At 38.0% G+C, this 27,497-nt stretch overlaps 2 protein-coding genes across 2 annotated transcripts; both read left to right on the top strand.

Annotated features, from left to right (window-relative positions):
- Positions 1–5,323: 5,323 nt before the first annotated feature.
- LOC112055202 (uncharacterized) lies at positions 5,324–19,451 on the top strand. The gene is made up of 10 exons (XM_052884543.1): positions 5,324–5,578; positions 7,764–7,901; positions 8,882–9,085; positions 10,319–10,490; positions 14,301–14,426; positions 15,113–15,372; positions 15,937–16,141; positions 17,439–17,646; positions 17,937–18,117; positions 18,469–19,451. Exons 1-10 carry the CDS (start codon positions 5,513–5,515, stop codon positions 19,273–19,275), a joined length of 2,367 nt encoding a protein of 788 aa, XP_052740503.1. The 5' UTR covers positions 5,324–5,512; the 3' UTR covers positions 19,276–19,451.
- Positions 19,452–20,331: 880 nt separating this feature from the next.
- Positions 20,332–27,465, top strand: LOC112056326 (putative defense protein 3). The gene is made up of 3 exons (XM_052884547.1): positions 20,332–20,779; positions 23,337–23,547; positions 27,034–27,465. The coding sequence occupies exons 1-3, from the start codon at positions 20,581–20,583 to the stop codon at positions 27,122–27,124; spliced, it is 501 nt and encodes a 166-aa protein (XP_052740507.1). The 5' UTR covers positions 20,332–20,580; the 3' UTR covers positions 27,125–27,465.
- Positions 27,466–27,497: the final 32 nt, after the last annotated feature.

Here is a 27,497-nt window from a genome sequence, read left to right as displayed (position 1 = left end):
TGTGGAACATACCATGAAAACGCGGACGACTAGATATTTTGGTACCTATACATTATTATGTTACGTATTATATACATATAAAGTAATCATAGTCGCGCGATATTGTTATAAAAACAATTGCATATATGCCTGTCCAGAATTTTAAATATTGAGATAATGAATGACTCGAAGACCCTATTATCACTTGACCTTGTCAAAAGCTATCGAGCGTCACACTAGCTGACTATCATATTTTTAAATAACAAATCACTTTTCTACGTAAGTAGGTATATTTTAGTAGGTTTCATGTAAAAAGAGAGTGAATTAATGTGGAACAAGCTTGGATATAAAGAAATAACTTTTATTAATGTGGATATAGATAGTTTATGAATAATCCATAAATTGTACCTTCATAGGTACAGTAATAAAATTACTGTACCTATAGAGGTACCCCAATCAATCACCAATAATATTTTTTAAAATTAATAACTAAGCTATAAATATCTCTGTGACCTTATTGGTCCAGTGGTTAGGCTATGTAGTTTTGGATTGCGAGGTCCAGGGTTCGAATCCTGGGTCTTTAGTATTATTTTTATTGTATAGAAAGTCATACAAGTGTGTCCACTAATCCGCAACGTACGAACATATTGAAAGGATTATAACTACCGTAAAATTAAAAATCCTTTTCATGCGATGCGTCTGATACTTACGATGCGGATCTGTGGACGCCTGCCATATGACGATGCATCGTCATTTATCATCAGATGAGTACGCAGTCAAAGATTACGTTTCCATTTTTTTTATTAAATCCTATTATTATGTGACACGACTTATATCTTTAAAAAACAATAAAGCTTCATTAATTTACAGTAAATGAAGAAGTTATTGCAAATCATCGGTAAATATTGTTAAAAAAATTAAACATCCATCTTATCGGATCGCATTAAATTTTTTCTGTTGATATCAAAACGTGACATTGGCAAAATAACATTTTTATAGACCTTGGGCAATCTGAAATACCTAATTAGTTAGTAAAAAGACAAATACATATTTGAGAAACTGCGATGTATATCATAGTATTTTGGAATCATTGGAAAATCCAATGATTAGTTGACCCCATGGTGATAAAGATCAAGACTAAAAACTTCATTGATACAAGTCCAAGATACGGAATTATCACGAAATATAGAAAACGTCTTGATGTAGGTTTTAGATTACCTACAAAGATGCCAGGCAGATATTTATGGATTATTATTAAGGGATTATTATTAAGGGTTGTTTATAGTTTACTAAAATTTGTTTCATGTAGGATGGTGCGGGTGACTCTTCGTTTCACTCTTGAACGATTGCTGTGATTTACGATAATAATAATCTACCCCTACCCTACCTCAACTCAACCCTTACTCCTACCCTAAGTATACTACGTCTGTCTCCTGGTTCAAAGCTATCTTCTCACCAATATTCAGCCAAATCGGTTCAGCCGTTCTTAAGTTGCTAAGTTGTCAACTTTTTTCTAATATTTACATTTCTAAACTTTTGGTACCTATCATTCGAATGGAATGTCTGAATTGAATCAATTAAAAAGTTAAATAAAGTTATTGAAGCAGCTTTGAATCTGAAGTAATTTAATACTAAGATACAAATAAAGAGCCTTTTCTTTATATCTTGGTATTTTTTTTAAATTAAAGAACGCTTATTATGTCATGACTATAATAGGCATATGCTGTGGCGACTCTTTTTGTAATAACTTGTGTTCTGCAAAGTTGTAGTACATTATTTTATTCTAATATCAATAGTTTTTGCAACGCACCTAATGTAAACAATATATTAGGTAAGTTATAACAGCTTGGGTTACAATATTGGGGTTTCAGGAAGGATCCTTAATTTTTTTGAAAATATAATATGGCCTATAGCACTTAGAGACACTACCCCTTAGTGCTAAACGCTATATTATATTTTCAAAATAATTCCCAACAGTAAAAGAATTTTACAAATCGGTTCAGTAGTTTCGGAGGCTATTCATTATCTACATACAAATAAACCACCCTACCACCAAGTGATTTAGCGTTCCGGTACGATGTCGTATAGAAACCGAAAGGAGTGTGGATTTTCATCCGCCTCCTGGCAAGTTAGCCCGCTTCCATCTTAGACCTGCATCATCACTTACCATCAGGTGAGATTGTAGTCAAGGGCTAACTTGTAAAGAATAAAAAAAAATCTAATGTTCTAATCTAATCTATTTACATATGAATTATTTATTACATATGAATTTTATTATGTACTAGTGGACGCCCGCGACTTCGTCCGCGTGAAACTCGATGTAAACTTTCAACTACCCCTACCCAACTGTACCCCTACCCTACCTATACTACCCTACCTACCTTTTCCTGAACTTTATTTGCTAAAAACCTCATGGAGCCCGAGACCTTTCCAACGAATGCAAAACCGTGGAAATCGGTTTGTGCGTTCTGGAGTTATAGCGTCAGGAAGGAAAACCCGACCTATTTTTATATAGTAGATGAATGTATGTAGGTACTCAGTAGATATGTCTATAAACTCGTATACAGAAATAGATACATCCTACTTCAGTAAGAGATCTCGCATACTGATCTATCTCTATTTTTAGTAAGTAGGTAAACTATGAGCTTATTTTTTGCGGGTCGATTGTTACATCAGAATTTGTGACAAACATTACGTGTAGGTATAAATAAAACATATTATTGTTATTATTTCATCTGTGTTTAATATTATTATTATATTTCTATTTGCTATCGTAAAAGCCAGAACATTCATTGATAACAATATTATTATTATGAACTTCTGAAATCGTTTTGAAAATAACATACGCACTTACGAATATATAATACCTACCTACTAGCAGACGCCCGCGATTTGAGTCCGCGTGAAAATTACGTTTTTTGCATCAGGGGCGGTAGCTGTATCAATGATACGGGGCCCCCGGACTACAGCGGCCCCTTACGTGTGAATGCAAAATTAGTGAAATATAGGTAATCTACAATCACTTTTTTTCCCTGGTTAAGAGTGAGTTCAAAAGTTCAAACCACTGTCATGTTTATTTTAAGGGAGCATTTTCCTCGCTCACTGCTGAGCTCGAGTCTCCTCTCAGAATGAGAGGGGTTAGGCCTAACCCCTCTCATTCTGAGAGGAGACTCGAGCTCAGCAGTGAGCCGAATATGGGTTGATGTCATGCTCAGCTCAACTTATTGGAGAATTAATTACTAACTTAGAATTCAGCATGTTTATTGTAGTGTGATAATGAAAAACGTGATATGTCGGATCAATAAGGAGGTTAGCTTTTATCATCTGACACGTGTCTCCAAGCTCATTAGATCATTATAGCTAACATCATCAGCAAACTGTGTGTATGCGACTGTTATGTACTATCCCATAATGTTATTAGGGTAAGTTGACTCATATCAAATTTAATATTAATTTCGTATAGTAAATGGAATAACAGTCCCGGGTAACCGGGATTACCCGGTTTTGTCCTAGTTATAGGGCATCCGGGGAACATCTGGACGGGGTGTGATTTGTAGGCCGGATTTGATTCTGTCGGACTGTTATTCCATTTCCATTGTTATACGAAATTAATATTAAATTTGATATGAGTCAACTTACCCTATTAACATTATGGGATAGTACATAACAGTCATATACACACGGATGGCAATCTTATCTCAAGTGCTTGATATGTTAAATTTTCGAGAAAAAAGTTAGGTACACTATATCAAACTGTTTATTTTTTTTTTGTGCCTGTGTGTCTCTTCGTCCCAGCTAATCTCTAGAGCGACTGAACTGGTTTTGGAAATGGAAGATAGAGTAGGCTATAAAGCAGCAAAATATTGTGCTCTTATTTCGGAACTAGCAGATGCCACGCGGTTTCACCCGCATAGCACCCGTTCCCATGGGAATACGTAGATAAAAAGTATCGCCTATAGCATCCGGGAATAGTGTAGCTTCCCAACAAAGAAAGAAATTTCAACAGACAAATCAGTTCAGTAGTTTCGGAGCCTATTCAATGCAAACAAACAAACAATCAAATCTTTCCTCTTTAAGTACAATATTAGTTTATATAATCCATAGTTCCCGTGGGATCTGTGAAAAACTGAATTTCACGCGAACAAAGTCACGGACGTCCGCTAGTGAATGAATAGGAATAGCGCTAACAATGTAATGCGTATTTACGAGATAAGCAGATCATTGTACTGAAAAAGAATACAATTGTATTTCCTTCCCATTTTCAATTCAAAAAAGTGAGGTTATCATTTGTGGTTATCAATTCAACGCTTTTGTATTCGTACATTGTAACGTCTTAAGGAAACTATGAAAGAAGCGACATACTTGTAGGTAGACCTATATTACCGAGCCGGATATTGCATAATAATATGTCTTTCACAAAATAGTCTAAGCGCCACGAATTGGGACTACAGGGGCCCCTTACGTATAAATGCAAAATTAAGAATGTTATTTAAACGGGTACATACCACGATAAAAAGACGAAATTTTCAATGTCGATATTTCGATCCAGTTGCATGGATCGTGGTCACCACGGGACTGCCGACTGGGATATGTATCCGTTTAAATAACATTCATAATGAACAACCACGAAATAAGTTTAAAATCATTAATGCAAAAATATGTAAGCGGGCGTCCAAAAGTTAGAAACATCCTACGAGCTACTACGAGGGTGTGGATTTGAATCCGGTCTGGAGCATGCACTTCCAACTTTTCAGTTGTGTGCATTTTAAGAAATTAAATATCACGTGTCTCAAACGGCAAAGGAAAAACATCGTGAGCAAACCTGCATACCAGAGAATTTTCGTAATTTTCTGCGTGTGTGAAGTCTAATCCGCATTGGGCCAGCGAGATGTACTATTGGCCTAACCCCTCTCATTCTGAAACGAGACTCGAGCTCAGCAGTGAGTTAAATATGGGTTAATAATGATGCTGATGATGATGCAGTGGTATAAACTCTTTGACCTATACGTATAAAAATATAAAATTCTCTAAAGATTCATTCAATTCAAGGCGTCGGTTACATCAAAAGAATTCATATTATTTCAACCCCAACTTATTTATAAATTATACTTAATAGATCAACCTGCAGTAGGTAAATCCACTATAGCTATCTGCATAATATAATTGTCAATAAAACCAAGAAAACATTTTGATTTCTTGATAGAGTACCGATAAGACAATTGAATGGACGAATCACTGTAGATATAATTTGGTGATTACTTACCGATAACACATTCCTCAGTAGGTATCCACTGCGTTGAATTTGTAAACATTTGTTTAGAACAATATCAGCTGTAGTGGCAATCTTAGTTGCTAACAATCAACAAACAACGAGGATTGTTGTTTCATCTCACTCAGGAATGTTTGCAGACAGACATTTCCCTTGTATCTCCAATATATCCGAACGTCCTCTTGCTTCGATCAGATATATTATTTAGATTGCGCGAATTAATTTTGATTTTGTCGCTATGATATTTGTGTGTGTGTAATTTAAATGATGTGGAGAGTGATTAAGTTATTGAACTTTGTGTTGTGCTTAAGGACAGTTTGTGATGCTCAGGTAAGCAACTTGTTGTAAACCAATATTTAGTGGCGTAACTGCAGTGAACGGACGTGATAGCCCAGTAACTCTGCCTACGATTCGGAGGGTGTAGTTTCTTCATTATATCTTCATTATATATTAATTATTATATATTAATATATAATGAAGATGATGATGATGATGATGATGATGATGATGAACTACAGTGGCAGTGTTGTTAGAAAGACTCGAGGACGTGAGTCGAGAAGTAATCTAATATTTGAGTCCAAGTTGGAAACGTATTTTTAGATATTTTCTCCGGGATATTATAAGAATGGACGTTGGGGTTCCAAAGTGCTTAATTGGCGACCCCGCACTAGAAAGCGAAGTGTTGGTCGACACCCCACCAGGTGGACTGACGACATCAAGCGTGTCGCAGAGATTTGCTGGATGCAGGTGGCTCAGTATCGTGAAGTTTGGAAGTTCCTACAAAAGGCCTATGTCCGCAGTGGACGTCCTTCGACAGATATGATGATCATATAGAATAATTCCTTAGCTTCGAGGTAACCCTTGAAAAAGAAGATATTTTTCGAAGCGTTACGGGAAAGCTTGGTGACTGGTGATTGTGGACGTGATTTCTCATATTATACAGAGGAAAATATAATAGTTTATATGCATTTAAACTTGCTACCTTCCAAGGACGTCACAATCCATACTCCATAATTGGTTACCGTACTTATCTATAGTAGGAACACAGGTCGGAAAAGTATCAGCCTTCCTAAAATGAGGAATGTCTAGCTACGCAGGCGCTCGGTGTAAAATCCAATCCCCATCCTTTACAGTGGGGCTATTGATACTTCCACAAATATAAAATTTTATATACCCTGAACGATTTTTCACATCTTTTCTTTTTTCTTTCACGTCTTATTTCTAAAATTGTCTTCGAAGAACAATGTTCTTAAGAAGCGCCTGCGTCGATTAATAGAGCAATATCTCACAATACGACATACAACGAAACAAAAAAAAAAACAATAGGTTCTAATCTTCTTGTTGATGAATGACGATGATGATGAGATGTTTAGCAGCTTATTTTGTTTTTTTAATGTACACTACTACCTACTTAATATTATCTAAACGAATACATTATACATGTATTAATGTATGTATGAGCCGTGATAGCCTAATGGATATGACCTCTGCTCCAAGACACCTACAACTTTTCAGTATGTGGATTTTAAGAAATTATACATATATCATTTCAAACGGTGAAGGAAAAACATCCTAAGGAAACCTGCATACCTATATACATACATATATATATATATATATGATTTTCTTAATTCTCTACATGTGTGAAGTTTGCCAATCCGCATTAGGCCAGCGTGGAGTACTATTTGGTCTAACCCCTCTCATTCTGAGAGGAGAATCGAGCTCAGCAGTGAGCCGAATATGGGTTGACAATGATCAGGCGAACGACTTCACACAGTTGAGCAGACGGGGTAGGTTGGGCAATCGAAATATCTCAGAAACTATTAATCGCACTTCAAAAAGTGGAAATAAGCGGTTGCGGGAGTAGAACTCCATGAACGACCGATACGAGTACACTTTGTTTATTTTTCCACGAAAACTACTGAGAAATAATTACTGACAATATTTCTTCTGCACATCTTCTACCTTCCCGCTCTTTCTTCGCAAGTCCTCTCGTCAGATTACCTGGTAGAGATTCCTCATAGCAATAAGGCGGCCTTGGCAATGCAATTCCTTCAAAAAAATAATTATTCCTTGTATTTATTTTCCCTTTTTCGATTGGTTGTCTGGAAGAGATCGCTAATTAGCGATTAGGCCGCCAATTGTACAATAAATTTCTTGCTTGTTATTATTCTTTTTGGTGTACAATAAAGTATATTTCATTAATTCATTCAATTTTTAGTTTAATATAGCGGACGCCCGCGATCACGTCCGCGTGGATTTCAGCTTTCCACAAATCCAATGGGAACCATTGATGTTATTATACATATAAACCTTTTTCTTCAATCACTCTATGTATTAAAAAAAAGCATCAAAATCCGTTGCGTAGGTACTTTTAAGGATTTACCTGAGCATAGATACATATAGGGATAGTTTTATACTTTAAAGTGATTATTATTATTTTTTTGTATTTCTGTGTGCAATAAAGTATTTCTTCTTCTTCTTCTTCTTTTTCTTCTTATGTTATCTGTGCAAGGTGGTGGAGAGTCACTACATCGATGGCCTCACCTCGGAGAAGATGCAGTCGAGCGTGTGGCACCAGCGCACTCCTCGCCTGGCCGTGCACTCCAACAACCAGCTGGAGTGCGAGCGACCTAGCATTTATTTTTGTGAGGTGAGCTTAATATTTCCGGTATCATCATCATCATCTAAGTATTCGTTATCAACCCATATTCCACTCATTGCCGAGCTTGACTCTCCTCTCAGAATGAGAGGGTTAGGCCAATAGTCCACCACGCTGGCCCAATGCGGATTGGTAGACTTCACACACGAAAAGATTTAAAACAAATCTCTGTTAAATCTGTTATAATTAATTTTTCAAAATGCACACAACTGAAAAGTTGGAGGTGCATGCCCCGGACCGGATTCGAACCTCCGGATCCGGAACCGGATCCCTCCGGGATCGGAGGCAATGGTCATATCCACTGGGTCATCAAGAACATCATCATCTATATCACGGTACTTCTTGGCCCATAGTATTTATGACCCCCGATGCAAAAGGGGCCTAAAGGTCTACATCCAGCGTCCAGTAGCAGCATCAATTGCCTGTTAAGGATGATGAAGGATCATGGAGTTCGAGTTGTTGATTTGGGGTAGTGTTTGGTGTAAACTTTTGACCTGACAAAGTTTGACGGCCTCCGTGGCGTAGTGGTACGCGCGGTAGATTTACAAGACGGAGGTCCTGGGTTCGATCCCTGGCTGGGCAGATTGAGATTTTCTTAATTTGCCCAGGTCTGGCTGGTGGGAGGCTTCGGCCGTGGCTAGTTACCACCCTACCGGCAAAGACGTACCGCCAAGCGATTTAGCGTTCCGGTACGATGCCGTGTAGAAACCGAAAGGGGTGTGGATTTTCATCCTCCTCCTAACAAGTTAGCCCGATTCCATCTTAGACTGCATCATCACTTACCATAACTAACTTGTAAAGAATAAAAAAAAAATACCTATGGTTATGGGTCGCCATTCCAGCAACTCGGGACCCCAACGTTCATCGACTCCGCGAACTATGTGGTCTGCCCATTGCCACTTTAGCTTCCATGATCCAAAAGTTATCCACTAGACCAAAGATATTCACCATGAATATAATTGATTTCCCAGGAGCCACCCAACATGATTCCCGTAGAGAGTACAAAGAGCTGCAACTACCGCAACATCTGGTACCACGAGCAGGTGTACCGCTGGGTGGCGGGTCGAGGCTGTCTGCTCTTCACTCCCGACTTCCTGTTCGTGGCTGGCAGGAACACTATCAACCTGAACACGGGGTGTGTGTATGGGAACCTGTTCGCACCATGCTTGGAAGTTGTGAGTAATTAATTGTATTTATCTCAGTTCCATTGGTTCCATCACCATCTTTATGGCTTGGCAAGTGTGTTGATGACACTCCCATGATATGCGGGTGACGGGGGGAAATAGTGCGTCCGGGGAAGTGAGGTGCATCAGTCGTGGGTTTTTCATTCATCGCTATAACGCCCCCCGGCCCGCGTTGACCATCGGGAGTGTTACGAACGAACTTGCCAAGCTATAACAGCCTGTTTTAATAGCCCACTGCAGGCATGGTCCTGTTGACTCCAGCTTCAAGTAGAGAATTTTTGCTGAAAATTTCTTAGAAAAAAGAAAATATCAGTATTTCATTTAGGCTAGTATGTATCCAGAACCTCATGATTTAAAGACACGTTACACACACACACACGAAGTGAACTCAAGTAAGTGTTAAATTTAAAAAAAAAAACGGTATATAGACTTGAAGAATTTCATAAGAGGGACGAAAAAACTGCCCCAGAGAAGATAAATGTTAATAAGTACAGAACATAAAGCTACTTAATAGATGCTTTTTTTTTGTTTTTATTTTCTACAAGTTAACTCTTGACTACAATCTCACCCGATGGTAAGTGATGATGCAACCTAAGATGGAAACAGGCTAACTTGTTAGTAGTAGGATGAAAATCCACACCCCTTTCGGTTTCGGAACGCTAAATTTAATTTTATTTATTTCTACTCTATATATATATAAATATAATTATAAAGGTATATATATATATAATTATTTATTATGTTCTTATTATTAATTATCAATTAGTAACACTTCTTCTTGTTGTTTCCGCCCGCGTCACCACATGGTTCCACGGAAGACCAGCGCTGCGCTGGTGCATCCATCACTAGCGTAGCACATGCTGAGTGGAGACCATTTTGGTACCACACACATCATTTTTTTTTTTGGATTTAATTTAATCATTAGTTTAATATCTTTAAATTATTAGTTTACTATATTTTTAAAATTTCTGTCTTTTGTTTTAGGTATTTGTTGTCTTTTGTGTATTATGTGTGTGTGTGTCCAAATAAAATAATTTTCTTTCTTTCTTTCTTTCAAATCGCTTGGCAGTACGTCTTTGCCGGTAAGGTGGTAATTTAAGAAAACCTCAATCGGCCCAGTCGGGGATCGAGCCCAGGACCTCCGTCTCGTAAATCCACTGCGCATACCACTGCGCCACGGAGGCCGTCACTTGTCACGGTGCTTTATCACATTGTCACTTACAGATGAGAGAAGATGGCACATGCGCTTGTTTTCCCTTCGACCCAAGCCTCCAGGAAGTAGCCCGGGCTGTACGGAAGGCGCTAGTGCCGTCTATACACGGACGGTGGGAGAGGTGTTTCTATGGAGCCGTCGATTGCTGCAGTCACTTTACGAATTGGGACAACTCTGTACCAGGTAGTTTGAGAAGTAGAACTTGAAAACGTATAACTTTATGAATGAATGAATGAAATATACTTTATTGTACACCAAAAATAATAATAACAGGCAAGAAATTAACTTAAAAACTAATGTACAATTGGCGGCCTTATCGCTAATGAGCGATCTCTTCCAGACAATCAATCGAAAAAAAAGAGAAAATAAATACAAGGAATAATGCAAATAATGCATAATGACGGGTGTACACATAAAAAGAAAAGTAGAAGATACATTACACTTAGATCCAATCCCAGGCTCAAAACAGTCAAATCAAAACAAGTCCCAGGCTAAAGACAGTCTCCAATCCCAGGCTCCTCACCTACCCTGTTTAAAAATTAATTAATATTAAATAGTCTCCGGGAAGGTTTTGAGGACCCAATAATTTAATTTTATTTATTTCTACTCTATATTATATTTCTCACTGACAACTACTAATAATTTATTTAACACACTATATATATATAAATATTATTATAAAGGTATATATATATATAATTATTTATTATGTTCTTATATTTCTCTCTCATTTATTTATTACTTCTTTTTTTTTAAATTTTTAACAATATAAGTATAAAAAACAAAACATTATTAAAAATTTATAAAAAAAATTCACCCTCCCGCTGCGGGACATTTGAGTGCCCAAGCAACCGGTGGTCAGGGCTCCAGAGTGAGGAACCTCCTCACAATACGCGCCGTCTCAAGAATCACTGCCTTTTGTATCCGACTCTTGATCCAACAGTTAAGCGAAAGCTTCTTAAGGTGTTGGTCGAAGCTTTTCGCTATAAGACCATTGACTGAAACAACTATCGGAACAATAATAGTTGACTCAACATTCCACATGGCGGTAATCTCGTGAGCAAGGTCCAAGTATTTTGATACTTTTTCCTTTTCGGCTTTAACCAGATTATCGTCATGTGGAACTGTAATATCAACAATTATTGCACGACGCACTGACCGATCGACTAGCACTATATCAGGTCTATTGGCTACAATATACCTGTCAGTGATAATCGTTCGGTCCCAGTAGAGCAATGCACTGCTATTTTCAAGAACTGACGCTGGGTCGTACCTATAGTAAGGCATCTCAAAATCGATAAGGTCATATTGAAGAGCAAGCTGTTGGTGGATTATCTTGGCTACTTGATTATGTCTGTGCAAGTATTCGCCGTTAGCAAGGTGAGAACACCCGGACACAATATGCCTGAGGGACTCCCCAGGACGATGACACGCTCGACAGATGTCTAGAGTGCCATCTTTCATAATGTGTTTCCGGTAGTTTCTCGTCTTTATAACTTCGTCCATAATTGCACAGACAAAACCCTCGGTTTCCCCAAAGAGGTCACCGAATTGCAACCAAGATACAGATGTTATTTGATCTACATCCGGCCCAGTAAGGGCCTTGTAGAATCGTCCATGCAACTCCTTGCTCTTCCATATTGCCACACGATCTGAGTTACTAATTACTATAGGCTTGCGCCAGTTCTCTTTGCCTAGGGATAGCGGGGTAAGTCCCTTATCCACTGCAACGACATCCTGAAACATACTCACATTCATCTTGAGAAAATGATCTCTGAGATTGCACACCTCACGATTATGGAGGTTCTTGGCGTTTAAGAAGCCACGTCCTCCACACTTGCGTGGGATGTACAATCTCATTACAGATGAACGGGGGTGATGCATCCGGTATGACGTCAGCAGTTTGCGGACTTTACAGTCCAGGGAATCCAGTTCGGTTTGAGTCCACTTTAGAATGCCAAAAGTGTATATGAGTAAGGGCATGACCCAGCTATTGAAGGCACGCACCTTGTTACCGCCTGATAAAAGACTTTTTAGGACTTTTTTCAGGCGGCCAAAGAAGCGTTCCCTCACTACCTGTTTCATATTCCCTGTCTCAATACCAAGTGCTTCTGTCATTCCAAGGTATTTATAGGTCTCGCCTTCAAGGAGTGATCTGAGAATGATAGTTTCTGAAATAACTATATTCTCGGAGCTCACTATCCTTCCTCGCTCTACATTGATGACCGCACACTTGTCTACACCAAATTCCATCCTTATGTCATTGCTAAAGGTTTGAGTAATCTTCAGCAATGACACTAGGTCTGTACGCTTTGATGCATACAGCTTGAGGTCATCCATGTAAAGCAAGTGGGATATGAGCTCACCACCCCTGCGAAGGCGAAAGCCTAGCCCTGAATCCCGCAGTAAAGTACTGAGAGGATTAAGGGCTAGACAAAACCATAAAGGGCTCAAACTATCGCCCTGGAAAATACCTCGCCTAATCCCTATCAGTTCATTCGATTCAGAACACTCAGAAGCGCCTGGATGACGAAGAACTGTCATCCACTGTCTCATACATGACTCAAGAAAAGAGCATAGTGTTGTATCGACCTTGTACAACCGCATGACCTCCATGAGCCATGAATGAGGCACCGAATCATAGGCCTTCTTGTAGTCTATCCAAGCAGCCGTGAGATTTTTTCTGTTTCGCCGAACCTGTTGGCAAATAGCAGTGTCTATGAGGAGAAGTTCCTTTGTACCACGAGACCGGGCCTTACATCCATTCTGTGTTGGGGCCAAAATATTATTTGCATTTATATGCATCGTTAATTTTGATGACAGAATGGATGTAAGGAGCTTATAGATGGTGGGTAAGCATGTTATCGGTCGGTAGTTTTTGGGGTCTGTGGTACTTCCGGATTTGTGTAGCAGGAACGTGACACCAGTTGTTAAAAATGCCGGTAGCGATCCAGTGTCAATGGCATTTTGAAATTGCACTGCCAAGATAGAATGGGCGCTACGAAACCATTTTAACCAGAAGTTGTGCAATCCGTCCGGTCCTGGGCATTTCCAGTTTGACGCCGGACGAATTGCACAACTTACATTTTCTGTAGTAATGGATATCGGAATCATTTGTTCCACCATTGCACACTCTTCCTTGACAGTACTCATCCAATCGCCTTCAGTGTGGCCTACGGGGGCCGACCAGATGCTACGCCAGAAATCTGACATAGCATCAGAAGTCGGAGGTTCCCCATCTGTCACACAGGCACTGGATCGTTCCCAGTTCCTGTACACTTTCCGTTGGTCACTTTGGAAGATTCTATGTTCTTATGTTCTTATTATTAATTATCAATTAGTAACACTTCTTCTTGTTGTTTCCGCCCGCGTCACCACATGGCTCCACGGAAGACCAGCGCTGCGCTGGTGCATCCATCACTAGCGTAGCACATGCTGAGTGGAGACCATTTTGGTACCACACACATCATTTTTTTTTTTTTTGGATTTAATTTAATCATTAGTTTAATATCTTTAAATTATTAGTTTACTATATTTTTAAAATTTCTGTCTTTTGTTTTAGGTATTTGTTGTCTTTTGTGTATTATGTGTGTGTGTGTCCAAATAAAATAATTTTCTTTCTTTCTTTCTTTCTTTCTTTCTTAGATAATAATATATTAAATCAAAATCAATATATTTGTATATATATATATACATGTATATGAACACATACGAATATACATACATACCTACCAACAATTACATATATTCCTACATAAATAAGGATACATACAAATAAATATACTTTTCGTTTCAGTAAATGGACATGATTTTTCAAATATTTTGACGGCCTCCGTGGCGCAGTGCTACCCGCGGCGGATATACTAAAGGTACTGGGTTCGATCCCCGGCTGGGCCGATTGAGATTTTCTTAATTGGCCCACATTCTTCTTCTTGGTTGGATAAGGAAAGATTTCGAGGGAGATGAAACTTATTTAATAAATGTTTTCCCCAGAAGACAATAACCAATGTCCGCCGACGTTCGATGGGTGGACGTGCTGGCACCCGGCACAAAATGTCACCGTTGCCCGCGCAGTGTGCCCAGAGTTCGCTTATTCCAATTCTGGACCTACTTGTCATCGTAAGTTTCACTATTTTTGTTACAATAAAAGACCTACTCTCGGTTGATATCAGAAGAGGTTTTAAAGGCAAAACACAATTTATTGAAACCCAACGGGTCTAACAATTCACACCAAGAATGTTACCAATAATCCTTTGAGTGGTAGAGAATAACCATGAGCGAAGTGCCGGACTTGTGACCGATGGATGTAGGGTTAAGGACATGTTTTAAAACTATTTCTTACTCCCCTTGTTCGCTCAAGTTATTCTTCCCACCCAGCCAAACCAGGTAAGATCCCACCAGAACTGCCCTGGACAACCGTTCTAATATAGAACTAAGCCATTATATAGCCGAAAACATTTTCTCCGACTACATTCTCTTAACACTAACTCAGAATGCGCACTCGCCCAATGCGGATTGGCAGACTTCACACACGTAGAGAATTAAGAAAATTCTCGGTTATGCAAGTTTCCTCATGATGTTTTTCGTTCACCGTTTGAGACACGTGATATTTAATTTCCTATAATGCACATAACTGAAAAGTTCAACACTATTCTTATTGTAATTAATGTATCACAAACAAAATTACGTAACGTTTTAAACCTTACCAATACTATTAAAAACGGTTTCTTTCGTCCAATTGATTGAACAAACGAGACACTTTTAAAGTCTTGACTACTTAGTAATAAAAATTATTTGTTTCCCAGATTTCAGTCACAAGGAATGCCATTCCCATGGCGCGTGGGAATTACAAACCGACTATACCACTTGCAGCATCACTCCTCGCCTCTTACGACGATATAATTATTACATCGGCATTTTAGCTTTCTCAGTGGCCACCAGTTTCCCCGCTATATGCATTTTCATTTGCTACAAAAGGCTGCGAGTCACAAGGGTCGCCCTTCACAGGAACCTTCTCATCGCTATTGTTGTACGAAACATCATTGTTATAATCAGCAGAAATGAGGTAAGTTATTTAAATAATGCTTAATTCTTGGATCCATGGATCATTGTGTGATCTTACAACATGTTATCTTTATTATCACGGCTCTTAAAAGACTATATAGCTAATATTCAATATTTAAACCAATTTCAAATTCAAAAATTCCGTTTTGATTTATTCAGAGTTGTATTTAATTTTGAATGGTAAATAATATATTTGTTATTATTTTAGTAAACTTAAAACTAAACGCCCCATTAGTTTAAAGGCGCATTTACATTCAACGGGCGAAACTATCTCATTCTATCCCCATCCCCACTCACTGAGGTTTTCTAGTGTAAAAGAGATATATCCCATTCTTTCGCTATTCTGTGTTTTCGCCATGCTTCTATGGAATATTCTAAGAATGCTCGCTTGATATAATCGCCACTATGAACGTTTGCTTAGACCGTTCTTTTGTAGTTTTCATTTACATTAAAATAACAAGAAAAAATGTTCCTTATTTCCTCTTTTACCTCTTTGATCGTTTAGTTTAAACCTATCTTGACAAAAGCCCACAACAAAATCAGCATTTCCAATTAATATTGACAGATCTATATCGACGAGTTGACTAACGCAGGGGAAACGATCATGTCACAAAATGGCGTCGCATGCCGAGTGTTGAGCTTCGCTGAGAGACTCGCGGGCAATGCTGTGTTCGTTTGCATGCTGCTGGAGGGAATCTATCTCCACAGGCTGATTGTGACCGTGTTCAAACAGAAGCTGAACATGAAGATACTGTACTGCGTCGGAGTATGTTAGTAAGCTTTCAGGGTTATAATGTTTCAGCGAATTAGTAAGATTTGGAATTTGGAAGAATAGTCATTATCATCATCATATCAGCCGATGGACGTCCGCTGCAGGAAATAGGTACTTAGGCCTTTTGTAGGGTCTTCCAAACACCACGATCTTGAACGTCTGCATTCAGCGAATCCCTGCGACTCGTTTGATGTCGTCAATCTACCTGGTAGGGGGTCGACCAATACAGCGCTTGTTCTAGTGCGGGGTCGCCATTCCAGTCATTACATGGATTCCTAATGTGTCATCATATAATATAATCAAAATATTTCAGAGAATCGGGTATAAGATACAAATGTTTATATTTCTGATTGCCTATATGCGGTAAGCTCTATAATGGGATTTTACTAGAGACTAGGAGAGCTTTTGTAAAATGACAGCTAGATGGCAAAGGTACAATAAAATATAATTCATTACGGACATTCTTGCGATACGTGTACGCCAGCTAAGAGGGGAATTCATCCCGATGGACCGAAATGGTTATGAAGCCTACAATAGGGATGATGACAGTTTTTTAAATTGTATATAAATTAAGAGTATGCTAATAGTAAAGCAATTTTGTAAAAGGAACAGGGTATCTGTGATCATTACTTTCGGAGCTACAGGGATTTAAAAGGTCAGATTTGCGGCGCTGCTGCGGATCCCTGAAAAACGCCCCATACAAAATGGCACGAACTAATGACGTCGTACGTAATAATGATCGTTAGATTTGTATGTGCGCTGAAAGAAAACTACTAATATCTTTGTTAATTGTGCGTTTATGTTTATAGTTCATATATATTAAAAAAGTCACATTTAATGTAAAGAAGCTAAAACTGTATGAATTTTCATCTAATTACGATAAAAGATTTTTAATAGATTTTGAAATTTTATAATCTTATTTATTTTGCAAATATCCAGTCAATCTTTGCTTTTTATGTATAAATTAGTTAACATTGACCTTATTTACCCGAATGTATCATAAAAATCAATATATTCAAATCTAGCCATCATCCCCATTTGCAGGCATAATATCAGTTCTGACACCTCCGTAAAAGTGGTCAATACGACGTATGAAATCAGGAAAACTTTGCGTCTTTCGGTAAACAAAGTCGACCATTAAAACTATAGTACGTTTTATATTGCAGCTTCATTGATTTATAGAATTACGAATTAAGATACGATTTCAGCCAATAGTTGTGGTGTAGCTGACTGCCAAATGCTTATTTATAAGAAAGACTTTTGTTCATAGGTAAAATGTATTATCATCCCAACAGTTTATGCAGTGCTGCCAGTTATCGCCTGGTCGGTAGTCATGAGCCTGTTCAACGACCACTCCTGCTGGCTGGTGTACACCATGGACAACGTGCAATGGATCATCGACGCGCCTCGCTTGCTCATTCTTGCGATCAATCTCGTACTCTACATCGACGTACTGAGAATCCTGTTCACTAAGATAAGGAACAACGAAAACGCTACTCAACTGTAAGTATCATCATCATGATCACATCAGCGGATGGAGCTCGTCGGACAGGCTTTTTAAAGGTAGTTCCAAATACAACAATCATGATCCCGCTGTATCCAGCGTCTTTAGTCCACATGGTCTAATACTGCACTTTCCGGTAATTACAAACAACAACACACCATTAAACACAAAAATACTCGAAAGGTACATTAAGTAGGTACTGAAGTCTGAGAATTCGGAAGTATTACTCATCTGAAGTACCTAATCTATAGTCTCTTAATCTAATTTTGTGTTTTTTTTTTATTTGCAGAAGCACAGTAAAGGCCACGCTGTTCCTGATGCCTATATTCGGAGTCCAGTTTCTATTCACAGTGTTCCGGCCGTACACTACTAACTGCGATGTTGAACAGTTTTACTACATAGTCGCCTACACCGTCGAAGGCTTGCAGGGCTTTATCGTCGCATTACTGTACTGCTATGTTAATAAGGAGGTATTCACTTACATAACTATTCTAAAATAATGGTTCTATAGTACAGCCTTGCAGAACTCCATCAATTTAAGACGAATTATAGCTACAAATTTTACTAAATACAAATATGAATACTTTGACGCCAATTTCATGGCCAAATTGATTTACAAAACGGAAATCGTGGATTTGATCCCTGGTTGGGCCGATTGAGGTTTTCTTAATTGGTCCAGGTCTGGCTGGTGGGAGGCTTTGGCCGTGGCTAGTTACCACCCTACCCTACCGCCAAGCGATTTAGCGTCCCGGTACGATGTCGTGTAGAAACCGAATAAAAATTTACTTAAATTATTACTTTAATGTTATTTTCTATTTCAGGTGCATGCATTAATGAAAGCTACATACAAAAAAGCAGAAAATACTATCACAACTCGCTTCAAAGGCTCTAAATACTATCCTCGCATAAGCGTAGATCCTAAAACAGATAGACGATTCACTTACACATCTGCACTTACCACAACAAAGACAGATGACACGAAAAACCATTACACAACAATGGAACCAAAACTACATGTTGCAGAGATAATATCAATACAAGACACAGAAAGACTTGCGGAGTTCTTAGACCCAGTTTATGAAACAATTAACAATTGTGTAAACACTGAAGGTTACGACTGGTTAAAACGATCAAACGCTGACAAAGATCTAGAGGTTCTGCCCAGTAGATTTAATATAGACGATTACTATGGTTTCACAAATGCGTCAAGTATTTCTATAACCTGCCCGGAGTGGTTGAGACGAGTGTCATCATCATCATCAAGTAGTATTTATAATTCTACGCCAGTCTCATGTAATGTGATACAAGAAGAAGTTTCAAGAGATACTAACAATATTGAAGAAACACCTTCCTGTGAAAATATAGAAGATAATAAAGAAGATAATCGTCCGAAATCAAACGAGTATGAAATTGTAGCAAATACAAAAAGTAACAATATTGATAATGTAATAGAATCAGTAAACTGTCATCATCAATGTGTGACTGACTTGGAATTAGATTGTGGACATTATGATAATATGCTAGATGAAATTATACAGTGTATGAAAACCGATGACGTCAAATTAGATCCAGATGTTCTGACACCAAATAGATCGGAAGATGATAAAATTGTTTTTATGGATGATTAACTATAATATGATTAATTACTGATTATGATGATGATTTGTACCTAACACGTATACTCGTAGAGAGGCAAGCCATTATTTAGTTTTATGAGATTATTTGTACTCAATGGAAATTGATTTGTATTCGTAAATTTTATTTATTTTTCTAAAAATAAACTTTACAGTATTCACGCTTTTCAAATTATTTCAAGTTAGTTTATATTATTGTGCATACAGGTTTTACATATTTTTACTCGACTCAGAAGGAGGGTAATGCAAAGAGCGTATGTAGATATATATGTGTATGTGTGTGTATTGGTTTAAGTATGTTCATTTCTTTGGCACGCTCAACAGCTGGACGGATTTTGACATTCTATGAGGTGTCATTGAGTTCGTCTTGAACGTCGAACGTTCGTCGAACTTTGATATTTAGTTAAATAATAATAATAATATTTTTCAAAATGCCGTCCATAAATGAAAAAAGTGAGGGGTGGGGTCTGTTTTTTTTTATTCTAAAAAAATGGGAAAAAACCATTACAAAATTTTATATAACGTAAATATTACAAACTGTCAAAAAGCGTACCAATAATATTGGGACCATGAAGTAACATTTTCTAGCAAGGATGTATGTAATGAATGTGGCGACTCTGTCAAACTCCGCAGTGACGATCCAATATAGAGAAAATATAAAATAAAAAAATACTATTGTTTGTTAGAGTTAGAGCCCCAATAGCTCAACGGAAAAAAGGTCGGACTCATCACCGAGGGGTGGTGGTTCGATCCCCGCCCCACTCTTAATACAATCTTTCCCGACTAGTTGGAGGAGAATGGGAATATTGGTCATATTCAAAAGATATGGCATATATTTTTTAAAAAAAATTTAATAGAAATAATATTAGTATTATACCTAGGTACCAAACTTACTGCTTATAGTAAGTAGCAGGTTATACGTAATTTTAATTAAGTACCTAATTAGTAATTACGCAACACAACACCGATGTACTTGTATGTTCAAATGCAACGTGAAATACATTAAAAAGAACGTTAAGTGTTAGTTTAAAATTCATGGTTAAAATAACACACGTTTAAAAACCTTTCAAACTATGTGTTACAAAAGTGATCGTACTCCAAGCGCACGCGCAGTTTACGCTAAATCTTTGTACGAAGATTACCAAAAATTAACTACAAGTTTAGTAAACCATAAAGCTAATAAATAAATAGTTTGAGCAGTAACGTTAACTAATAAACTTTTAAATACTAAAACCTGTAGAAGCTGTAAACTTAGCAATAGTTTGAACTTACTAAAACTTGGAAGTTCTAAGTTAAGCGATGGTGACGAAGTTATTCCTAGTTATGGTGGTATGTTGGGTGGTGGATGGGTTCCCCGATGGTGCGCCAGTGGACGCTTGTGTCAAAGATCGCGCCAACCAACCCAACCATGGTCAGCACCGAACGCAGCCGCTGTCAAATCTGCCGTATAGGATCCTCGCCTCGTCTTCGAGTTATGGACCTAATTCTAGGATCACAGGTATTGTCTTACTATAGTAATTTATCGTTCATTATCAACCCATATTCGGCTCACTGCTCAGCTCGAATCAGTCTCAGAATAAGAGGGATTAGGCCAATAGCCCACCACCGCTGGCCCAATGCGTATTGGCAGAATTCACACACGCAGAGAATTAAGAAAATTCTCTGGTATGCAGGTTTCCTCACGATGTTTTCCCTTCACCGTTTGAGACACGTGATATTTAATTTCTTAAAATGCACACAACTGAAAAATTGGAGTTGCATGTGTCGGACCGGATTCGAACCCACACCCTCCGGAATTGGAGGCAGAGGTCATATCCACTGGACTATTACGGCTTCAATCAAAATTTAACATACTGCCTAATATTTTATATTATTTTTAAAGTTTCTGTGGGTGTGTAAGCTTGTTAATCATTTGGTTAAGGCCGCTATTACTGAACCTGGGCCTGCAGCCATGTGGCACGTCGATTCTCTGTCTACAAACGTTTACACTTTGAAAATCAAAAATTGTATGTAAATGACATTTGCTATCGACTGATGACGTGAGTAAGTTGTCGATCGGATCTGTCATTCCCATACATTTTGTTAGTTTTCGAAGCGTCAGCGTTTGTAGAAAGAGAATCGACGTGCCAAATGGCTACGGGCCCTGTTTCTGTTGAATCTTTGGGCAAGATAGTAAAAAATAAGAAACTTACGGCGAAGTCGCTTGCATGAGCTAATGTACACAACATCTTGCGAGTGGAATTGGGCAATTGGGTTTTTTAACAGACTTCATTTATCAAATTTTAATTCAATTTTCATTTGGATTGAATTTATCAACCAATAAATTATTAAACCTATCTATAAAAAAATCGTGTCACGGTGTTTGTGCTCGCCCCCTCCTCCTACTTTCCTCCGAAACGGCTCGATTTTATTGTATTTTTTTTTGTTTATTGGGTACCTATACAAAAAAAATGTCAATTCAAACGATTGTAGTTTGAAACGTAATATCTTAGCATTGCATGGATTCACCGTGCGGGTGCCGGGTCCATCGTGTGGCAGAGAGAAAAAATTCGAGCAGATCCAGGTACTTGTGACCGATTGGTGTAGGGTTAAGGACGTACTTGACAATTAACTAACACTCCCCTTCTCCGCTAGTGTCCACTCCCTGCCTTGCCATTTTTGGTAAGTTCCTGTTAGAGCAATGTATCTATATCTATACTCATAATAAAAGAGGACAATTTTATACATTAATTCACAATTTGAGATTTTACTTATATCATTTGTAACACCAAACGTTACCGTGGCACAAGGTACTACTAGCGCAACCTAGAACTTATAATAAAACTGTAACTAGTACGTTTTGTACATTCTTTACATTGAAGATAATTAATTTGAAAATGTTTGTTGTTTGGGGGCATTATATAATCGATACTGAAGCTAAAAATATTTTTTTTATAATGTGGTTTAAATTTTTTTTTAATTTAACCCTTAAAGTGGTAAAATAGGGCTTGAAAGTTTACATTAATTTCCACGTGGACGGAGTCACGGGCGTCCGCTAGTTTTTATATAAACTGCGATTTTCATATGAAATTCATTTTTATTTAATAGAAAATTGGGCAAAACAAAATACCGGGTCAGATAGTAAATGCCACATCTCAACCATTGCCACAGTAATATCTGCCATGGGCCACATTCAATGACTGTGACATGGGAATTTTAATTAGATAGTTCAAGCTTTAATAGGTATACTTTATCTAACTACATACTACAGGTACCACACTTATTGCGTAGCTCGTAATTACCGTGCGAGTCTGCAGGTCAGGGTTTTGAAATTCGTTCACACGAAAGTTTGCAACCGCCTCATTACCGCTCATCTAGTGTATCCTCGTAAGGTCATACCACTAACTCCACCGGTTTATATGACACTAGCAGACGCCGCGCGGTTTCATCCGCGTGGTTTCCGTTCCCGTTATACGGGATATAGGTAGCTTCCAGTCCTGAATTAGCATAATATACCTACTTAAGCTATTTAATCAATTACTTAGGGAATCCCGCCCAAGGGGGCACCAGAGCCGATCGAGTACACGAAAGTTAAAATACGCCCTTTTTAAATTTTTAACATTTTTTAAATTAAGTACCTACCTATTTATTACCCGACTGCAAGGAGGGTTATGTTTTTGCACGATCTTGTATGCATATATTTTGTATGTTTGTAATATTCTTTATTACCTACCTCATATCTTCCAAACCGCTGAACGGATTTACCTAATTAAGATATCGTTAGATTCGTCTTAATAATAAATATAAATTAATTTTCTATACCAAATACGCGAGGCGTGTGACTATGGGTGAGAGCAGGGGTAGATTGCTTACGAAATCAAGATATCTTAATCCGGTATTGGCAGCTTCCCAGCAGAGAAAGAATTTTTCAAATCGGTTCAGTAGTTTCAGAGCCTATTCAATGCAACCTAATAAACAATTAAATCTTTCCAAAATAGGTAAAGTTTGTAGACCACTAGATTGACTGAACCACTATAAAAATAATCTTAATAAATACGTATTACCTATATTTTCAGTGACGATCGAAGGTGCGGAACCATTCAAAGGGTTCTTCGTCCAAGCGCGCTCGGTCGAGAACAACGAGTGGTTGGGCTCGTGGGAAGAGACGCCGAACACGAGTCCACTGCCGGAGTGTGCGGCGATTACTCACGCTGACCCCAAGGACAAGGTCAGGGCCATCCTTTCGTGGAAGGCTCCGCGTAACTCACACGGACGAGTGTACTTTACGTAAGTTTCTTTAAGCCTACTTATTATACACAGACACACAATGCCTCTCGCGGTGCTGCAATGTTGCCCTGTCTACCCATACACTGCTCTACTTGTGCAAATTATCGCGACTCACGTCCCGTACTGGTCCTTTGACTCGAGCCTCGCCCCCAAAACCAAAAAAATAGGAAGCGGTAGTCATAACGAGTAGCGTGGCCAAATAACATCTTTGCCTACTTGCCACGGCTCTTTGTATGGCAGGCCCGCTGTAATTTATAAAAATTATGATTCTATTTGTTATCGCCGCGTTGCAACGACTTGCGGTAGAGACGGCTTAAGTGTGCTCGTGGCGTTCGAGCCGTCCACATCTCTTGTTGTGTAATTCTTTATGGGTTACTTGGGATAGGCGGAAAGAGTGACTTGAGTGGAAAAGGGGAGTGTTTGTTAACAGTCAAAGGATCCTTAACCCTGCACACAACGTTCACAAGTGCGTGACTTCACTCAAGATCATTCTCTGCCATTCTAGGGTCTTAGTTTGATTTGTTAATTAAGTTGTCCTGACAAGTGTTGTGTATCATAACCTTTGTTCGAAATTAGTTTCTTATTTTTGTAATCACTTCTGAGTCTGCTAAAATATTGCATCTTGTCATAAACTACATGCCCAATTCAAATTTGGTGCAAGGACAGTAACCTTATAAACAAGTATTCACATGTCTTATTAAGAAATTATGGTAAACTTAGCTATTGCATTGACGGCTAAAAAGATAAAAGGGCGATGCGATAACGAGATTGCTCTAAATTTTACCGCTGAACCACAGTAGATATATTACAAGCAGTAGTTGGACTTCATACTAAAGGTCGAAACGCGAGCTATACCTACGCAGCTCGTACGTGGGGTGATCGTGGGGTGAAGACCGTTGCGACTGTGCCGCGGTGACGAACGCAGTGTATTGGATTTTTTAATTATGACTAGGAAAAAAGTTATTATTTTTATAAAGTTTGATTAATATTTTGTATTCTAAAGGCATAATTTAATAAATATATATAAAAATAAATGCTTAAATGATAAAATTGTGTAAATAGGTAAATGACGTAAACGTTAATATAATATTATTAAATAATTATTTATTAACTTCTTCATTTAGGTTGTTTTCTTTGATTATTATGTAATACATAGATTTAAATCTTATGACATGTATGTTTTGTATACCTGTATTTTAAGGTAATAAAGAAGTTACGTAAAGAAGTTGTTTGAATTTAACAACATTATTGTGTTGCTCATACTTTAATGTATTTGAATAAAAAAAGTAAACAGCCAGCTGATATCAATATACCTATCCAGATTTTTTTATTAAACTACTAGCGAACCCGGTCAATCTCAATTTGTTTTTTGTAGTTCCTTCCCTACATGCCAAGTCAGGGTCAATTTTTTATCGTCTATTCTATAGTGTGGGGGTATCGTTATCGGTATTTTTGTACATTACATAAGGGGTTAAAGTGCTAACATAATCTACGGAACCCTACACTGCGCGTGGCCCGACACGCACTTGACCGATTTTTTATTATTTGGTCACCTAGTGTGGTGGTAATAGATAGATGGCATCACCAAAATAAATATATGAAGGTCCTTCAAGATCATTGATTAGTATCAGCCTTATTTAAATCTACCAATCAAAAAACAACACGCATTTTATTGATCACTTCCTATTTTACTACAATTTACAAAGTATTTTATTTGTTTATTTTAAAAAAAGTATATTTACAATCACATAACTAAATGGAAACACAAAGTTGGCAAATGTAATTAAAATGCTGCAGGCGGGCAGCCCTATCACATGTTTACGTGCCGCGCGGCTGTAGGTATTTATTTCAAAAATATGGCCGAGTTATTATACTGCTTGTAATATATCTACTGTGGCTGAACTCGGTACGAGTAGGTAGCAGGGGCGATGGGTCCTATCAACGCGATTGATATCGGGTTACCTTCTAAAAATACATACATTCATTTTCTTTATTGTAATGTATTTTATATACGTACTTGAAATCCTATTAATATTATAAACGCGAAATTTTGTATGATGTTTGTTCGGATGTTTGACAACTGAACCGATTCGGCTGATGGAAAAAAAGGTTTACTCTGGATTAAAACATTGGCTACTTTTCATCCCGGAAAAATCCATGGTTCCCGCGGGATTTGTGAAAAATATACAATTTGTGAAATATTACAACAGCATTTCTACATGTTTAATGAGCGCCTTCGCGCGATTAATCATAGAAAACAGTAGGTACATATTAATAATATGTATAAGAACGTAGACGTCCGTATATAACACTCCCTTGGTTAATCAGACTAAAAAACACATCATTAACAGGTTACCTACTAGAAAATTACTTCGCTACTGCTAACTAATGTACCCACCTAAATGACCACTACACGATTTTCGAGAAGCAATATCGTTTAATTTATATCTGTATCTCAGAATACGTACGAGTAGATGCGTGTGTTACTCAATGTTTATATGGGTCGAAGTGAAAGGTGTTTACTACAGAATAAGTAATGTACCTAATAATTCTTATATAGAACATAGAACAGTTTTAAATTAGTTAGTACCTCAGTAGCTTTTCAAGATAAATATAAATAGCCTAGGAAACTTACGTTCAAATCTATACCTACATAAAATAAATCATGTAGAGGTCAATTCTGTACATGAAATATATTTCCAAAATAACTATCAGGGGGTGATTAGTGATCGATACTGATGCCAAAATTGCAATCAGTAAAATTTTCGTCTGTCTGTATGATCGTTATAGAAACAAAAACTTTTTTTAACGAAACATTAGGAGCAGAGCAGTGAAGGAAAATGTTGGGAAAACGGGAAAAGTTACTCCATTTTTACAGCGATACTACTGTAAGGACTGGATTAAAGAGGTCTAACGGCGGACGAAATCACGGGCTCCCGCTAGTAATATAAATCTCTAAAGCCACTTGACGTACAAAGATGAAATTTAGCAGGGAGGTAGTTTACATTTAGAAATTCTCTAAGAACGGATTTTGCAAGAGGGCCGGATTAAGGAGGTCTAAGGGCGGACAAAGTCGCGGACGTCCGTTGTTTGTAAGGGATTTGTTAAAAGTGACGTCTGAAACAGTTGAAATACCATCCAGACCATCATGGCCGACAGGCGTTTTGGCTCGTATTTATAAAAAATATTTAAAAATTAAAATTTTCATGTAATCACATCTCAAAAAAATATGTTTTTTTCAATCTAATTGAACTTATTGAACAATTTAAGACCATTTAAAAAAAGTGTCAACTATGGCTTGGCAAGTTCGTTCGTAACACTCCCGATGGTCCGCGCGGGCCGGGATAGGGTAGCGATGTCTCGCGCAGTTCTTCCCTCTGCACCGCACGGACGACTTCACACCCGCGCAGTTCTTCCCGCCCCGTCGCCCGCATATCATCTATAGCCTTTTACGACAACTATAAAATGACTTTTTTAATGTTACAGCGGCACAGTATTGAAGAACTACGGCACGTTCTGGTCAAATCTCATCGCCGAGGCGCCGCAGGACCCCACCGCTCTACAAGTTCTTTTTTAATGTTTGTACTATAAGTTCAGCGCCGGCCCGAAGTAAATTTTGAAATGGAGCGAGATGCAATTAAGGCGCCTCTCCTGATTGCTCCTAATAATATGCAAATACCTATAACAAATTATGAGCGTAAAGTAAGAATGGAACGCAAAGATCTCGACCATACTCTGGGGTGACCAATTGAAAATCAGGCGCAGTACCGTATAAGGTTGACTAGGATTATCATTTAGGTGCTCTCTAGGATTTGGCACCTGGAGCGACTGCTCCGTTCGCCGTATGGACGGGCCGGCCCTGTATAAGTTATTGTGTTACCTTAATAAATAATATAAATAAACAATTAATTTTAACTATTCAAGGACTTTCTATCCCAACAAAACTATCC

Source organism: Bicyclus anynana, chromosome 12, assembly GCF_947172395.1.
Source record: "Bicyclus anynana chromosome 12, ilBicAnyn1.1, whole genome shotgun sequence".
NCBI lineage: Eukaryota > Metazoa > Arthropoda > Insecta > Lepidoptera > Nymphalidae > Bicyclus > Bicyclus anynana.
This window is presented reverse-complemented; position numbering and strand designations above follow the sequence as displayed.

Excerpts from the sequence above, each read along its gene's own strand:
- LOC112055202 (XM_052884543.1), top strand. The coding sequence starts at position 5,513 with ATGATGTGGAGAGTGATTAAGTTATTGAACTTTGTGTTGTGCTTAAGG. Across the intron at positions 5,579-7,763 it reads GGACAGTTTGTGATGCTCAG|GTGGTGGAGAGTCACTACAT; the intron begins GTAAGCAACTTG and ends TATCTGTGCAAG. Across the intron at positions 16,142-17,438 it reads ACTGTACTGCGTCGGAGTAT|TTTATGCAGTGCTGCCAGTT; the intron begins GTTAGTAAGCTT and ends TCATCCCAACAG.
- LOC112056326 (XM_052884547.1), top strand. The coding sequence starts at position 20,581 with ATGGTGACGAAGTTATTCCTAGTTATGGTGGTATGTTGGGTGGTGGAT. Across the intron at positions 20,780-23,336 it reads ACCTAATTCTAGGATCACAG|TGACGATCGAAGGTGCGGAA; the intron begins GTATTGTCTTAC and ends CTATATTTTCAG. Across the intron at positions 23,548-27,033 it reads CACGGACGAGTGTACTTTAC|CGGCACAGTATTGAAGAACT; the intron begins GTAAGTTTCTTT and ends TTAATGTTACAG.